This window comes from Triturus cristatus, chromosome 1_2 (genome assembly GCF_964204655.1).
Source record: "Triturus cristatus chromosome 1_2, aTriCri1.1, whole genome shotgun sequence".
In the NCBI taxonomy this organism is placed as follows: Eukaryota; Metazoa; Chordata; class Amphibia; order Caudata; family Salamandridae; genus Triturus; species Triturus cristatus.
The window spans coordinates 628,380,799-628,398,033 of record NC_140580.1 but is presented as its reverse complement, the minus strand read 5'-3'; the positions used below and the strand labels follow the sequence as shown (position 1 = coordinate 628,398,033).

Sequence of the window (17,235 nt, the reverse complement as noted above, 5' to 3'; positions counted from 1 at the left end):
GGCATTCCCAAAAGTACAACCAAGCAACATGTGTTTCAGGGACTACCGCTTTCAAAAATGAACATCACTTAAACAACATACTACAATTGCTTAACATTCAATACAGTGTCTTAAAATGGTTGCTCCCCAAAAAGCGTCACCACACTGAAATGTTCACTCCACTTTGTATTACAGTCACTAATTTCACAACATTCAGTGTCAATAAAGGACATCCCTACGACTCCTGCATAATCAAGATAGCAGGATCACAGCCACATGATTTTTCTATTTATGTCACATCCCTAAATATGGTCACTTAACTCATTCCTAGCAGTGTTGTTTATATCCATTCAACATGTAACATCAATTTCACACTAATGAAAAATTAAAGTCTCACCCCTGCTAGCAATACAGCATATATATGTATTTGGCAAATTATTTTTCTTTTCGATACAAACTCACCAATAGATGCCAATTAACACACTGTTCTCCCATACAATTTTATCTAACCAAATAAGAAGATGCCTGAAACCTACTCCATGGATATAAGCCCTCTGACCATTTGGTCTAAATATCACTCCTCACAAGAAATAATCTTTTGCATCTACCAACGTTTAAATCCCCTCTTGTCCTGGCATTGACAGATCAAACACTAAAATCAGAAAAAACCTCATAGCAAATGTTGTAAGTTATGGTAGAAGAACCAAAACCACAGGACATATCGGGATCAAAGGATTTACTCAATCGTTATGCAAAGCAGACACATAGAGAAAAAGAGAGTCCACCTCCATTAAGGCACTCATATTTATAATCTTCAGAAACCCACCAAAATTCAAACTCTCGGTTTAGCCGGAGATTGCTACCTACACAGAGCGTCCACCATTCTCATCTACTAGAAGAGAGATTCTAATCAATGATAATTATTTACTATGTTAAGTTTCAAAAAGTAAGTTTATTAGGGAAAAGTAAGATATAAGTACATATTATAATACAATAATACAATAATAAATATTCTTACAATTAAGATTATAAATTAAAGAGAGCAACTGGGTGAAAAGTGGGATGTACGTGGCTGGAAAAAACACAATTCTGGGTTATATATAAAGAAATTCAATCCAATGTAGATAGAAAAAATATATAGCATTAATAAAAAAGTTGTGGCTCCTCCGCCCAGTCGCCCCACTGCTCTTAGAGCACTGAATAAAGGGAAAAATAAAATGATTATAACAGCGTTATTATAATTTTACTTTTCTTTTGCTGCAGGGCTGGATTGGGTGAGGCAGGGCTGGTGATTCAGGGAGGAGGAGCAGTTTGTGCACACTTAAGTGCACATAACTGCTTGGCCAGCCACCTTGTCCTGGCTTTACAGTCATGCGCACTTTTCTTATTCCCCACCAGGCTGTGATGCAGTCTGATGAGGAATATTCACAGGCTCCCTGTCCCCATCTGAGCACCAATCTACGGTGCTCAGCTTTATAGCTTTATCACAGCGCAGCATGCAGCATTGTGATTGCCTCAGGGGAGCCTGTGTGCCTGGGTACTTCCTGCTGCTTCTGGAGGGAGTCTGGAAGAGAAGACAAGTGGAGACTGACAAGAAACAGCAGAAATGGTAACTGGGTCATTTAGAATATTTTTTAACCCCCCCCCCCCCCGCCCTCCACCACATTGCCTAACAGCTGCCACTGTTAATAAACATGTTCAAACATTTATATTATCAATAAGGGGAAAGTCAAGGAGGTTGAAAAAGGCCTTGTTGGGTGGCAGAACATGTAAAAGAACGTTTGGCACTATCATCAAGCAATGCTGTAACAGGATACTATAAAAGTAAATGTTTCATAGCAAGAGATATATTGTACACATACTCTGTATCTAATCTCTGATTATGAAATACTGCATACCATCAAGCTTTTTTTGGTGATTTGCTGAAATGCGACTGCTAATAGTAAATCTAGAATTCGCACATTAGATGAGCATGTAATCCAATGCCAGATCAACTTCCCAAAATGAGGTAAGCAATGAAAAAGGGAACTGTGGAATGGAAAATTGAGTTAATCTGAATCCAAATACTTTCCCATAATTCATAAACAGAAGGACAGGTGAAAAGTATTTGTTTTAAGTCAGCATGTTCTGAGGAGCAGGTCCAACAAGTGTCAGGATGATCAGTGTTTATTTTGTGCATTATGGTTGGGGATAGGAGAGGTCTATTATAAATAAATAAAAACTGTTTGTGTGGCACTCTAGAGGACTTTCTAATTTTGGCCAAAATTCTGTTCCATAATGGAATAGACCATTCCAATCCTAAATCTTGTTCCCAGAATAGTTTTACATTAGTTTTTCCTCTGTCTGTACTAGACAGAAGCAAATGAGAATAGATAATGGACGCTTTGGGGTTAGAGAGGAGAAGGGTGTGTAGTCGTCGAACAGAAGTAGAAACAGAAGGGAGAAAAATGAAACTGAGCATATGCAGAACAAAGAGCATGTTGTAAAAGCCTATACTTATTCTGAAAAGAAGGGGGAAGATCAAAAAGAAAACAAGCTTGTGAAAATGGCATAACATCAATTTGCTCAAATAGTTGGCGCACGTTAAACTTTATTTCTTCAGGATCTATAAATAAAAGGGTTTGCCATGAATCAATATGTATTTGTTATGCCAAATAGTACAAATAAGAATCTGTGGGAATATAAGGAAATATAAATTCTAATAATTTGCAGGAATGTTTAGGAACAGAAGTGGAAAGAGATTGTGGTTTGAAGGTGAAAGATAAGTATTCTTAAAATGAATAAGGAGAGATATAGGATTGTTCAACCCAAAATGGACTATCTAATGAGGAGCCTGAAAAACAATGAGAGGATTGACGCAATAAAAACATTTTGTGAAACTTAGAGAAATCAGGAAAATGTACCCCACCCTACAATTTTGGATGCATTAACTTTAACAGTAACATATGAGACTTTGTATTATTCCACAGGAATGAGGAGAGTATAGAGTTAAACTTTTAAAAGGATTTAAAAGAAATTGGTACTAGTATATTAGATATAGTATAAATGATTTTTGGAGCTAGCATAATTGTAATATTATCAAGACCACCCCACCATGTGAGGTATAAAGGGTGCAAGTTAACAATGAGTGTGGATAGCTTGTGTGCACATTTTTCTATCTTTAAAGAAATTGAAGTTTTAATAGATTGACTAAAATATAAACCCAACATGTTATATGCTGAGGAATCCACACAAAAATAGATATGGTAAAGTCTTCTTTAAAAGGTATATTTGGTCAAAGGTAATATCTCACATTTATCATTATTCAGTTTATTACCAGATAGTGATGCATATGAAATTACTTCTTTCAAAAAAGCAGGAAGGGACGATTGGGACTGTGACAGAAATAATAAGACATCATCTGCATAGGCTGCTAATTTGACTTGTGTATTATTATGAATAAAACCATGAATATCTTGGTTTTGTGATATTTTAGATTTAAAAAAGTTCTAATGCCAAATTAAAAAGAAGTGGGGGGAAAAGGGGATCCTTGATGAACACCTCTACCTAAACTAAAATATGAAGAGGTGAGGCCATTGGTGAAAATTACTGCATAGGGACGTGAATAAAGAATAGAAATAAGAAATATAATTTTGGAGACAAATCCAAACCATTTTAGCGTTTGAAAGATAAAAGGCCAATAGACTATATGAAACACTTTCTCTGCATCTAGAGTGATTGCTGAAAGGGATTCAGATTTGTGAGAGGTTTTCAATAAGATGTCAAAAATTAACAGTTATTATCTACAATAATTGTTCTTCATCAAATAATTTAGGAAGATATGATTCCAATAGTAAAGCTATAGCTTTAGAAAAAAACTTATAATCAATATTAATTAAAGAAATAGGCCTGTTGTTTTTACAATAATGTGGGCCCTTTACTTCCTTTGGAATGAGGCAAATTATGGCTGCCATAAAAGATCCAGAAGATTCACATGAATTTGAAAAAAAAGCTATTAGAGCATGCAATTTTGGGAGAAGTAAGTGGGAAAAATGTATGAAGAATTCAACTGTAAAACCATCTGGACCTGGAGCTTTATCTTTTTTAAGTGTATGCAATACAGTGTGAAGTTCTGCCTGTGATATATCAGATTCTAAAATATGTTTGACCGTAAAATAATCTGCTAACCGTTTGCCTGGTTTATTTCAGCCCCATATAAAATTTGGCACTAGACCTTAATAAATAAAGTGAAGCATTATCCGTAGACTCCTTATTCTATTGAAACTTAGTGTTAACGAGCTCACATAAACATTCTTTCAAATTAGAAGTATAACAGGAATATTCCAGTCTCTTTATCTTTGCTCAAAGCCTGATGGTGTGCTTGTGTGATTTATTTTCTTTTTTAGAAACATAGCCAATAATGAAATCACGTGCAGCCACTTTAAATGCATTCCAAATTATATAAAAAGGTAAGTTGCCTATTTGATTGAAATACAAATATTCATTAAAAAAAGAAATAAAAGATAAGGTAAATGCAAGGTCCAAAAGAAGTGAGTTATTGAAGAGCCAACGTTTAGGCAAATTGAGCTTACTAAGAATATATAACCTATATCTGTAGATTGTAAGATTGGGAAATATTATGTGATATAGAAAAGTAATATATTCTTGATTGAGTCTGATGAACAGGGGGAAAAAGTAAATTATCTTAAGGTAGGATTACATAGTCTACAAGCGTCAATTAACTTACTCTGTTTAATAGTCCGAACAAAAGGTGTGGGAACTTTGTTTGGTCTGAAGGAGACCAAAGGATTACGGTCAATAAAAGGATCAATAATCTGATTACAATATCCCACTAGTATAACATTCTCCTCGGGATATTGTATGAGTACCTGAGTAAGGCGAGAGCAAAAAGAAGAATTACTAGTAGTGGGTGCATAAATATTAAACAAAAAAACTGTAACCTTCTGGATTAATTGCTCAGTGAATAACCATCGGCGTTTGTCATCCAAATCTTGGGAATGCAACCTAGCACAAAGTGATTTATGACAAAGAGTTATAGCTCCATTCCATTTACCATCACCTGGCGAGAAGAAAACTTCACCTACCCATCCCCTTTTTAAGTTTAAATATTGATTTTCCGTAAGGGGTGAATCCTAGTTTAGAGCTATATCAGCCCCAATCTTTGATAAATGCAATAAAACACACTGTCTCTTGATAGGGGTGTTTAAACCTGTGACGTTCCAAAAAACAATTTTTGGAGACATAAACACATTTCAAGAAAAAAGAAAACAAGTAAGCCAGATGAAGCATATGAGAAAGAAGTTAAAAACCACATAATAACCAATCTAATTGTAAAGATAGTAAAACATTGTAAGGAAGAGACGGAGAATAGAAAAGAGTCAGTAAATAAGAATAAGGGATTAGATAAGAGGTACAACAAGAAGTAAAGAGAGAGAAAAGTTCCAGAAAAATAAAGGAAGAAGAACAGTAATGAGATAACATGGAAAGAGCTAAACATGCCTAAAAAATGTTCAAAAAAGACGGGGGATGGGACCACATGGAACAGATGGCACACCCAACTCCATGAAAGTGGTCAAGGGATGATTGCAGCACATAAGACAAGGAACAAGGACAGGCACAAATAATCTAATAGATAGTTGCATAATTTCTATAGGTAACTTTGAATAGGCAAGTGTGAAAGAGACCATAGCAGGCACCAAGATAAAGAAGTTCTAGTCTCATATTTAGGAATTCTCTGCATCTATTAGCCTTGGCCTTGGCATAATCCTGAGGTTAATATAAAGAGTTACCTGACCATGAGATACCCTTTGCAGATTTTGCTGCTGAAAGAACTTTAGATAAATCACGACCATGAGATACCCTTTGCAGATTTTGCTGCTGAAAGAACTTTAGATAAATCAGTATATTCTAAGAATAGAGGATAACTCTGATTGGCTGCCTTGAATTAGAAGCAACGGCAGGCTGACAACCCAACCTATGAGCAGTGCTGGATGTTAAGGGAAGTTCCTTCTGACATGCTCAATACTTTAGGAAGAAAGGATTTTTAAAAAGTGAGGCGCTCAGAGCCCTCCGTGCCTTCAGGTACATATATGCAAAGATTATTTCTTCTGTTCCTGTTTTCAAGGTCTTCAATCTGCTTCTGAAGTGAGGAAACTTGAGATTAAATGACATTTACTTTGGAATCAGTCATTTGAAAGGAAGAAATATTTTGTCCTACTGTATTTAGCCTTTCGTCTATCTGAGCCCATCCTTCATTACGATGTTGCATTTTAGTTGTTTCCTCTATATATGGGGATAGGGCAATTATCCCCTCTAACAATAAATCTAAAGATACAGGGGGCAGAGATTTTGTGGGGGGGGAGGTCTTTCTTCAAGCACTTAGTAGAGGCTTTCCCAGAAACAAGTGGGCCAGGAGCCGTACCAGAGATTGAGGAGGAGGTGCCCTTAGGAGAGAAGACAAGGAGTCTTCCTTTTTTGAAAACTTTGAAAAAAGTAGAATAATAAATTACTGTGTTGAACACAACACAGAAGAGTCTGTTTTTCTTAATCTTCCCATAAATATGGCACACATTGGAAGACAGCCAAAGCCAATAGGTTAGCCAAATGTTAATTCCCCTGTGCATGCAATTATTTCATATATGCACATGCAAAAGTGAGCTCATATGTATCTGATCAGTGCCGGAAAACATCAGGAAAAACTGCAATAAACAGATCCAGGCACTAATATAAAATGAAAGAGAAGATATTGATAAGACAAAAACAAATATGAGATGAACTAGAGTTCAGTACTATAGGTATAAAGATTCAGGAAGTGCTTGAATTAAAAAAGTCATCAAAATATAGCACAGAGAATGCTTGCCAAAGTCCAGCTCACTCACTTTTACTTTTGAAAGCGCCTTCTGTATATGGTGATTTCATGTATTAAGGAGCATAATCCAATTTAGAATTGTAAATAGTACATCCAGAAGGGTAGCAGAATCTCCCAAGTAATATTGAAGAGCCAAGAAAGTGCTTTTTTAAACAAAAAGGGTCGAGGGCACAGCCACAGGACCCTACTCGGGGCATCGTGTCACTTTGAAAAGAGCTGCATCTCCAATAAACAATATGCTATGCGCGGCGCAGACAGTCGCACAAAAGAAGAAATCACCGCTAACATCTGTGATGTGTTATTACGGAACACAGCCTGCCTTGACGTGTAGAGGCTACCCAAATGCTGCCTCCATCCTGCGCTGGTCTGAGGAGAGTCACTCGGACGGCGCAATCTTCCTTGGGTGTCAAGCCTTGCCCCCCATAATTCTTCATTACTGACACAAATCAATAGCTCATCCACATCGTATTTTAAATTAATCAAATCAATTAAAAAATAACTGGATATTAACTGACAAATACAAACGTTCCAAACATGGGGGAGGGAAAAATGTTAGGAATTATGCCTCAGTCCTCAAAACGTTGTACCAACCACCTTTCGAATTCGAAACCTGATAATCGCCCATCCTGCAGATCCTGTTGCACTACTTGCAAATAAAAAGAACTCCGTCCATTTGCAAATATTGTAACAGAGAGAAAAGGCTGGCAAGGCTGGTTCTTAACCTACCCTAAAAAATATCCAATGACTTGATTTACAAATATTTCCTAAGTATACAATAAAATATAACAGATGCTTACATTTCCCTTTGATTGTTCTCAATGGAATATTTATTGATTCCACTGTCAATAATTAGAATGGAAAAGAACGAGGTTAAAGAAATCTTACTTAGATTTCTTGGTCCTCCAAAGAATGCACCAACCACCTTCTGGATTCGAACCCTGGTGATCGCCGATCATAGGATTTGCTCAGAACAAGCTGTGCTACTTGCAAACGCAGTGAGCTCCATCATTTCTTGAATAAATCTAAAGAGAAATAAATGTGACTCATAATTCTCAATAGTATTCATAAAGAGAAACAATATACTCTAATGCATGCAATTGCAAGGTCAGTGCCACCACCTTGAAGACAAATGTCGGGGTATATTGTCACAGAGTGGGTTGGGGTCAACAGTCTCACTGACCCATCCCACTCTGTGATAAATAAGAGAGTGACGTCTGCTTGCATCGACTGACCATCGAGGTCAGCTGCATAGCCAATCATCAAGAAATCCCCAAGGCTTTCCTCCCACCACAGGATTTCAAAGCAAGCAGGCTGGTTAGTTGTTTTTTAAGGTTAAGTGTGTTTTTGTTTATGTATGAATGTATGTGTATTTGTGCATGTGTGCTGTGAATTGGTGTGTGCATGTTTATCTGCTTCTGAATGGTTGATGTATTTGTGCACGCTTTTGAATGTATGGATGGGAGTCAATGTACACGTAGATGGGTGAGTGTGAGTATGTGCATGCGTGTGTGGCCTGCCCACCCCTCTTCTTAAATTGCAGCCCCCCCACTGATGGAACATTGCCTGGTACCTGTAGAGGGTAAGCTATCAAGAATGTGTCTGCCTAGCTGAGTTAAGCTGCATAAATTACATAGTTGTACCCTTTATTAGGCTCTCATATTGCACAAAAATCCATAGAATCTGCAATGCCTCTCTTCATCAGCCCCTTCCCTGCTCCCAAATCCCCCTGCTTCCCCAGTAGTATTGAGGCATTCAGATTAGCAATCAAAGGAGCCAGTCCTGATTCAATAAGACTGTGACCTTTTCGCTACTGCCTTCTGTGCCTTTTTTCTCCCTCCAAAGACATCCGGGACATCATCACAGTATCTTCTACTTGCCACCATTTGCTGTCAGTGGTAACCGAAGTTCTGTGCAAACAACTTTGTGTACGTCCTCCGTATTGTGAGATGGAAGTCTCCCAGTACTGTTCATTCTATTCAGAAGGGATTCTGTTGGTACCCAGCACTCTCAGGTGCTTCCATCAATGCATGTTCTGAATGCCCACAAGCTTGACCTCCATCAGTGTGAATCCTTTTATCACAATAGGCTTGAAGGATATCATTTTTTGCACCTCTTCATTTTTCCTGCTAAATTCAGCATACCATTGCATACATTCTGTTCCCAGACATCATCTGCTCTGTCTCCATTTTTGCTATTTTGCCTGATACCCCCTTCAGCTTGCCTTTAAATACTCTGACAAGTTTCTCAAACCTATCAATTTTTCTAAGTAAACTTAACCTTTAGTTCTGAGCATGATAATTCAGATTCTCTAGCTGTCAGTTCTTCTCCATTTGCAGTGTCTGCCGTCATTTCACCTTGTTTTCCCTGATGCCACCCATGCCAGAAAAAAAGTCATAGGACTGTGAGTGCTGTCTGCAGGGATAGGCCTTTACGCTTAACCCGCTGTTCTGATAGTGCCTTATTCACAATCCTTGATAGTGCTGCTGTGTGTTGGTTGTAAGCAAAGTGCTCTATTTGTCATGCCGATGTTTCAGCTGATGGATGGCCCCTAATGTCCCTCTGCAAGATTCCTTGCCTGCTCACCACCCTCCACCATCATCTGTTTTCCTGCTTAAGCCTCAAACTCAGCATTTCATACACTCTTTCCAGTCATTCTGAAAACCTCATAGGCCTGTGTTCCCTAGGTAGTGTCAGACATTCATCTTGGACAACCACACATTCAGGGTTGCCATCAAGGGCCTTCGTTTCTGCCATTTACTGTGCATACCATCGTGTTATCTGTTAGGCTGGGGTGGTGTTGCCATTGATGAACCAGGATGAAAGTGTTTCCACAGAAGGCTCTAAATTTCCTCTGCTCTGCGCCCAGTCCTAACGCCCTCTTAGGAGCCTGAGAGAAATTCTGCAGGTTAGGAAAGGTGACCTCAGTGAGGATCCCGCAGGAGTACAAACCTCTTGAGCTCCGGTGGGCACCTCCTTCTAATTTCCTATTCTATAGGCATCATGAACGCCTACTTTCAATCCCCCAGAAATCTTGTTCCTTGGAGTTATCGGTACCCTCTGTAACTCTGCTGAGGGTGAGTTTCATGAGATACTGGCCGATTACCCAGGCAGTCATAACGAAGCCCCAAGAGGAAAATGCACTCTCATGAACTGTTGAAGTGAACTGAAGAGTAAACTCTCACAATGCAGACAGTAACCTTTTGCAAATAATAAGATCAGTCACACACTGTGTTTCCACATATGAATTATGTTTGTAGACGGTTGATTGTATGTTGAATACCCTGGAGGCTACAACCGCTCTGATGAATCTCCGAGTTCTATTACACGTAAACAATTACACTTCATGCCTTTACCTTTTTGCATATTTGATGTGTAAACTTATTTCATAGATTTACACATTTTTTATGTAATTTTACAATCAGCAAAAGAAGTGTCAGAAGGAAAAAATTGTGCTATTCCAAATGTCCAAATCTGTGTTTTTCATTCTGATTATTTAGAAATGTAATGGTGCATGTCTGTATCTTTGCACCAGAAAACCAGAAAAAAATGCACACATATAGAACTTTAAAGGTCCTTCCAAAAGGGGTATGAGACCAGAATATCTTCAACAAAATTTACATTATGTACTATGTTCTAAATTTCATTTTCTAAATCACCACCACATTGATGTTGACAACCAAAATTTACATGATGTACTATGTTCTAAATTTCATTTTCTAAATCACTGCCACATTGATGTTAATAATAGAAATTTTGCACCTAACGAAACAATGCTTTCATAAACAATGTTTTAGACACAGTACTTCTGCCAGATGCTGTTTTTGCTACTTGTATTCTGACACAGTCCCACAAAGCACTATCCAGGTGAATCGACCCAGATAGTTGTTGCCTAGTATCTTAGGTCATAATACTTCTAAATATCTGGGATTGTCTTCATGATTTGGTATACTACTAATGACCAGATAGTAATCAATCACTGTCAAAAAGCAGTAATAGCTGCTCTTATCCAAAACAGAAATGTTTTCAAACTGTTCTTAATGAGAGTAACGTCTTACTGATGCTCATTAAGGGTTGCTCAGAGCAGTATCGCAGTGGCAGACTCTGCTCTGGGCTACTGCAAGTTGTCTGGTGTCTCTGGGGTGGGAGTTATTGAGTCTCCCAAATCCGTAACTGATAATGTCCTATTACTTACCGGTAATCTTCATTACTCCGGGTCCCGTTGTCCCTGCCTCCTGTCTCCTGGTCCACTTCATACTGTCAGAAGACATTAAAAAGAACAGGAGGAATGCTGGGTAGAGAACGCTTATGTACTCCCAGTGGGGAGGGGGAGGGGGAGGGGTGTACCAGCATTCCTTCTTTTCTTTTTTCTGTCAATGAGATAGATTATCTCACTTGTTAAGTATAAAGGGGACAAGGACAGGAGGGACCTGGGGGTAATGCTGGTCCCAGAAACACCAGACCCAGAGACTTCACAAAGGTCGTGGTGGTTGCAGGCAGCTGCTGTGCCCGGGCCCTTCTCTCCCTCATACTTCACTAGAGGGGAGCAGAGAGTGCTCACCTGAGCTGAAGGTAAGGGATAACTGCTCACCCTCAAACGTCTACTTGAAAACATTATAAACTACTGAAAAGAAATTAATTTAAAGCAGAGCACAGATTAGCTTGAATATATTGATAGGTAACATGTTTGCTTACATTTATTAGCATTTAATAATAACATTGACTGGAAAATGTCTTGAAATATTTTTCCTTCAGGGAAGCATCGTGGGATTAACTGGGAAGATGGAGTTTCGCGAGGACAGCGCCAATCCCCATGTCCAATTCGAAATACTTGGTACAAGCTACAGCGAAACATTTGGCAAAGATGTTCGACGGGTAACAACTCACTTTTTCTCATTTTTTTTTTACTACTGTGGTCTTCACATTGTGTTTGAGAAATAAGGGGCATATTATCAAGAACCGGTGTTACAATTCTCGCCGCTTTAGCGGCAGAAAACTGCCGCTAAAACGGCGATAATGGGCTTGATAATATGCTCTATGGAATTCCAATTGAAGCCCATGTTAAACGTCCTTCACATTTAACATGGGCTTCAATTGGAAATCCATAGAGCATATTATCAAGCCCATTATCGCCGCTTTAGCTGCAGTTTTCTGCCGCTAAAGCTGCGATAATTTTATCGCCTGGCTTGATAATATGCCCCCATGTTCCGGTGTGAACATGGGCTTCTATTGGAATTCTCAAGGGCATATTATCAAGCCCATTATCGCCGCTTTAGTGGCAGTTTTCTGCCGCTAAAGCGGCGATAATTGTAACGCCGTGCTTGATAATATGCCCCCAAGTATTTTAGAACACCAACCAGTGTAATAATGGCAGATATTTGCAGCTCAACTAACATTTTATTCCTTAAATCCACTACATGGGTGTCTCATTTGCTTTCATTCTGCAAACCATCAATGACAATGTTAGTCATCCTAGATTCCAATTAGCTACCTCCATCCACAGGCTAATTTGTGCAGCCTGCCCATAAATGTAGAGACAATTAAAGCTGGATCGCCTGCAGCATAAAGGCCCTGGCTTGCAACAGGACTATAATTATACAAATTGGGTTCCAGTTTAGAAGCTACCAACGGATTTCGTTTTCTTTTTAAATGGTGAAGTAACTGTTTGTGAAATATGCATATGCAATCGCTCCTGAGAACACTAGGGTTGGGACTGAGCTGTTCTGTAGAATAAATGCAAAGGGAGCTGCAATTCTCTGTTATAATTCATTGTTGACTATGGAGAGGAACAATGTCTGCACATTGCAGATTATCTAGTATTGCTCGTCATAAGAACAAAAGGGCTTATTTACAAGCACCGGGCGCCGCCCATACGTCACTTTTTGCCATATTATAAGTGACACACCGGCGGCTCAAGGGGCTTGTAAATACGCCCCAGTAGGCCTTAGCGAGAGTTTGGCGGTTGAATATTTCCTCATAAACATGGCGGATATCCCGTCCCCTGCATTGCACATGCAGTATAACCCATGGCACTTGAAATAGCTCCCAAACTGTTGTGGCATGAACAGTGACACTGGCAGCACTTGTGCATCAACACAGAAAAGAAACGCTTGCTTCAATATGTCTCAGTCATTGGAGAACTGCCCAATCAGCATCCAGCTGTGGTTTTTTTGTCCCCTGCCAAATGAGTTTCACTCCAATAGCAACAGTGTAATCTGATATGCCTGGTCACCACCATGTGAAAAGGAAAACTAGCAACCCTAGAGGGGTTTATTTTATTTTTCTTAACTTTATTGTTAAATAACAAATACAGTGGGACATGAAATACATTGAAAATAGCAGTGCAAAATAGTACTGTTTTCATTCAAGACATAATTTAAATTAAAAGGCAATGTTCCGACTCACCACTGGTGTGTGACTTTCAGCCTATGGCACAATGAGCACATGAACCATGCCTGGGCATAAGAATCGCATCAACGGTGCCACGCTACAGTATGGGTGGCATGCTTGTGTCAGCCTTTGTCAATTGTGCAGGTGCCCATTATTATACAATATTTCTCGCACTGCGCTGCTCCAGATAGGGTGCAACCACATGACTAACAGTCATTGTCCTGCTCTAATATGACCAGTCCAGCTCAGGCCAAGGTGGCAGATCGGCTGTACTTTGGCTGTTCCACCTGTACAAAGCATGATTTGTTGGTGGACATTTCTCGCCTGGAGTGGTGCTGTGTGGAAAACCCATAGACTGGAAAGTTGACTGAGTGACGGCTTGTGGCTGACACGTTTGCATGTTTTTTTCATACATCGTGGTTTGCTATTTTTTAACACAGAATGCCCCGTTTGGAAATAAGACTTGGAGTGTTTTTATACTCATTTGTGGACTTTGCTGAGGACTGGTTTAAGTGTGTGGAGCAATTCAGCGTAAGTGTCAAATATCTACTATCTAAAAAGGGAAAATACGATAGCACATTTTTGCACATTTATTCTCCTGTCATATCTCTTGGCGAGTTCCTGCAATTGACCATTTTAATCTCCTGGATAATCTACTCATAAGATATTAAAATATATCAATGGATTTCTAGGGGCATATCAACAAGCAGGCGATAAAAAACTTATCGCCGCTTTTGCGGCCGTTTTCGGCCGAAAAGCGGCGATAATTTTATCGCCTAATCAGCAAGGCCACGCTAACGCGTGAAACCTTGCTTTAGCCTCAGGATTCCTAACGCCCAGCTTTGCATCTCTAATGAGATGTAAAGTGGGCGTTCCTGACCTAACATGACAGGAGAAATGTCGCTAAGCGACATTTCTCCTATTATCAAGCCTCACGCAAAGCAGCATAGCGACAGGAAAAGTAGCGACAACACCTGTTATCGCTACTTTCCTAACACCTGCTTCAGGACTGACTTAGCCATGATATCCTATGGAAGGAGGATATCATGGCTAAATTTGTGAGTCCCTATCAGCAAGCTAACATGAGATTATCGCTGGGTTTCCAGCGATAATCTTACGTTAGCCAGTTAGCGCTAGGATTTTTATCGCTGATGAGATAAGCGTTGCTAATAGCACGCTATCTCAGCGATAAAAACGGCGCTAGCCGGCGATAATTATCCGAGCGCTAAGTGCGCTCAGCGATAATTATCGCCGGTTGTTGTTGATATGCCCCTTAGTTCTGAATGTATTAGTGATTTGAAGGAGAGGGGCCCAGTTATTAACAATTTCCATACTGTCTAAAGGAATCTTAAACCTTATTAGAAGTCACCCTGCATGCTAGCAGCAAAACATTCAGAATTTAGCAGATGCCTTCCATTTGATAATAGTACCCATCAATATGCTATCAAAGTCATCTAATATTTAGCTGCCAGAGTTTGCCCCCCAGGTAGACATCATGAATATTGTAAATCAGCGCTCAAATTATGCTAAAACCCTCCATGCCATCAGGTGCTTGGACACGGTATCTCAAATTACAAAATGTTTGATATTTAGTCTTGAAGGCAATTTAAGCGGAAACGAGTTTCCTTTGTAATAATTAAGACTGCAAAGAGAGTTTTTAACTGGAGGAAAGATTGCTGTTTCATAAAAAGCACAGACTGCAGTGAAATGTAGGGCAAAGGCAGTTTTCTAAAACCAAGGAGCCAAATCACCCAGTAACAGACCAGGAGAATCAGTAAATAATGATTCGATAAAATGCCGCCCAGTTGATTGAAGATCAGGTGTTTTGTTCTTTTTTATATATTTCTCTCTGATGACTTTTTAACACAGCAGCACCTCAACTGCATTGCATTTGCCATTTCTGGCATAGAAAACCATCTAGCTCCTGTTCTGAAACACAAACCCTTATCTTCCTGTTATTGAGAATAAAATGATAAAATATACCTCCTGCTTTTAAGGGCCTCGTTAGGAGTCTTGCAGTAATCACGATTTGGCCTCATTAGTAATTGGATCTGGGGTATTTCACAAAGGAACTTTGCCTGTTGAATCTAGAAAAACTCGTGAGGAAAATGGTACAGAAACTCTGCTTCCCATAAGTTATTCCCCAAAATTAGACACTCTTGAGTATTTGTGACCACCTTCAAAACTACCAGTGACTCCAGTATCCGCATTTCCATTGGGAAGAAAATAGGGGACATAAAACCACCTAATCCCTGCTTGGGGTGCATTGAGAAAATTAATTAATTCACAGTCAAAGTACACAAGAAGCCAAATCATCTGGTCCAATGCACTTAGGGCCAGATGAACGACCATTTGGAATTGTGAGTCGCAAATTGCGAAAAATAGCGAGTCGCAATTTGCGAGTCGCAATTCGAAATGTACAACAATGTCAGAGACACTGTTAGCGATTCCCAATGGGGTCCCAAAATGCGAGGCTGGTCAATATTCATGAGGCACTCGCTGTTTGCGACCCCATTGAGAATGGCTGGCCCTTTCAGGGATGGTGGCCAGCTGGGCTCAGCAGACCACCATGTCTGGAACTGCTTTTAAATAAAGTGGCTTTTTTTTTTTTCTTCAATGCAGCCCATTTTCCTTAAAGGAAAACGGGATGCTTAAAAAAAAAATTCAACATTTTCGTTACATTTTTTAAGGACAGGCACTGTTCCTAGGGACCACTGCCTGGCCTTAAAACATATTTTTGCATGCATTTGCAAAGGGGAAGGGGTCCCCTGGGGACCCCTTCCCATTTACGACTTCATTACCACCTACGGGATTGCGGTCGGAAAACTCATACATAGGACTCAGAGTCGCAATTAGGAAGGGATGCCCTTGAAACGGCCCTTCCTACTTGCGAGTTGAAAACGCTATTTAGCGAGTCGCCAATGAATTGCGGCTCCCTAAATAGCATTTTTTACATGGCCCTTTAGGGTTTTTGCATGCGCAAACGTGTCGCAGACCCGTTTGCGCATGCAAAAACGGGTCGTATATCTGGGCCATAGTCCGAAAATAGCATGTCTAATTAGTTAGTCAACTTGAAGTGGAAGTTAATGTATAAGCATAAAATAATTAATATTTTGTGGCTCTGCAAATGAATGAATATCCATTTCCACAGAGACTTAGGTGAAATTAGGAGTATATTGCAGTGATTTCTTAAGGTCAATTACTCTTGTAGTCTAGGAAGCTTTCTAGAATGTTTTGCACCTCATTCCGTGGCACAAGATTTTTATCACAGTAGGAAAAAAACGGAGATTTGGGAATAAGAACACACATATTCTTATTGAGAGAGCTGAACCTATGAAAACAAGGCATGATTTAGACAAAAATATCAGAGACATATACAGTACTTTTTGCCATCATCAACATATGTAAAGGATTTTGCAAACAAATCAAACCCATTGTAAGCAGTCTCTAGTTTTACTGTGAATATATAAAATACTATCTTCACTAAGATTGGGCAGGATCGTCAAATATCCATGCACACAGTGTGCACCGTGAATATTGAAATCAGAAAATTGAGGGAGGCAAATAACGAGGACAAACTATCAAATCCAAAATATTGAAGGGTAAGTAAGCTTGGATTTTCTATACCTAACTCAACATAATTGTACCTTGACAATATATATATATATTTCTTTAAGGTATGTAGATGTGTAGTTATGAATAGTAATTCTATACTTACTCTATCTCCACTTACCTTACAATATTATGGTCTTTGATATTTTGTCCGAAATATTCTTGTACCATGATATTCAAGGCCTCAATATTCAGTAGTATAATCAATGCACTGGGGCCCAGATTTACAAAGGTTTAGTGTCGGGTTAGTGTTACTTTATTAATCCACACCCGATGCTAAACATTTTTAGTGATTAACAAGCCAACGCAAATTGGTATTTGGGTTGGTTTGTATGGAAAAGTAGTGAAAAGCAGCGCAAAACGCTGCTTTGCAATAATGTGTGTCAAGG

General features: G+C 39.2%; 1 protein-coding gene across 3 annotated transcripts in view; it reads left to right on the top strand.

The window, feature by feature from the left end:
• Nucleotides 1-17,235, top strand: part of GRID1 (glutamate ionotropic receptor delta type subunit 1) — a 2,258,979-nt gene that overhangs the window by 1,692,189 nt on the left and 549,555 nt on the right. For all 3 annotated transcript variants that reach the window (XM_085615050.1, XM_085615049.1, XM_085615053.1), the window contains exon 8: nt 11,600-11,719. In XM_085615050.1, coding sequence (XP_085471176.1) covers nt 11,600-11,719 — 120 coding nt within the window. The remainder of the gene's footprint in view (nt 1-11,599; nt 11,720-17,235) is intronic.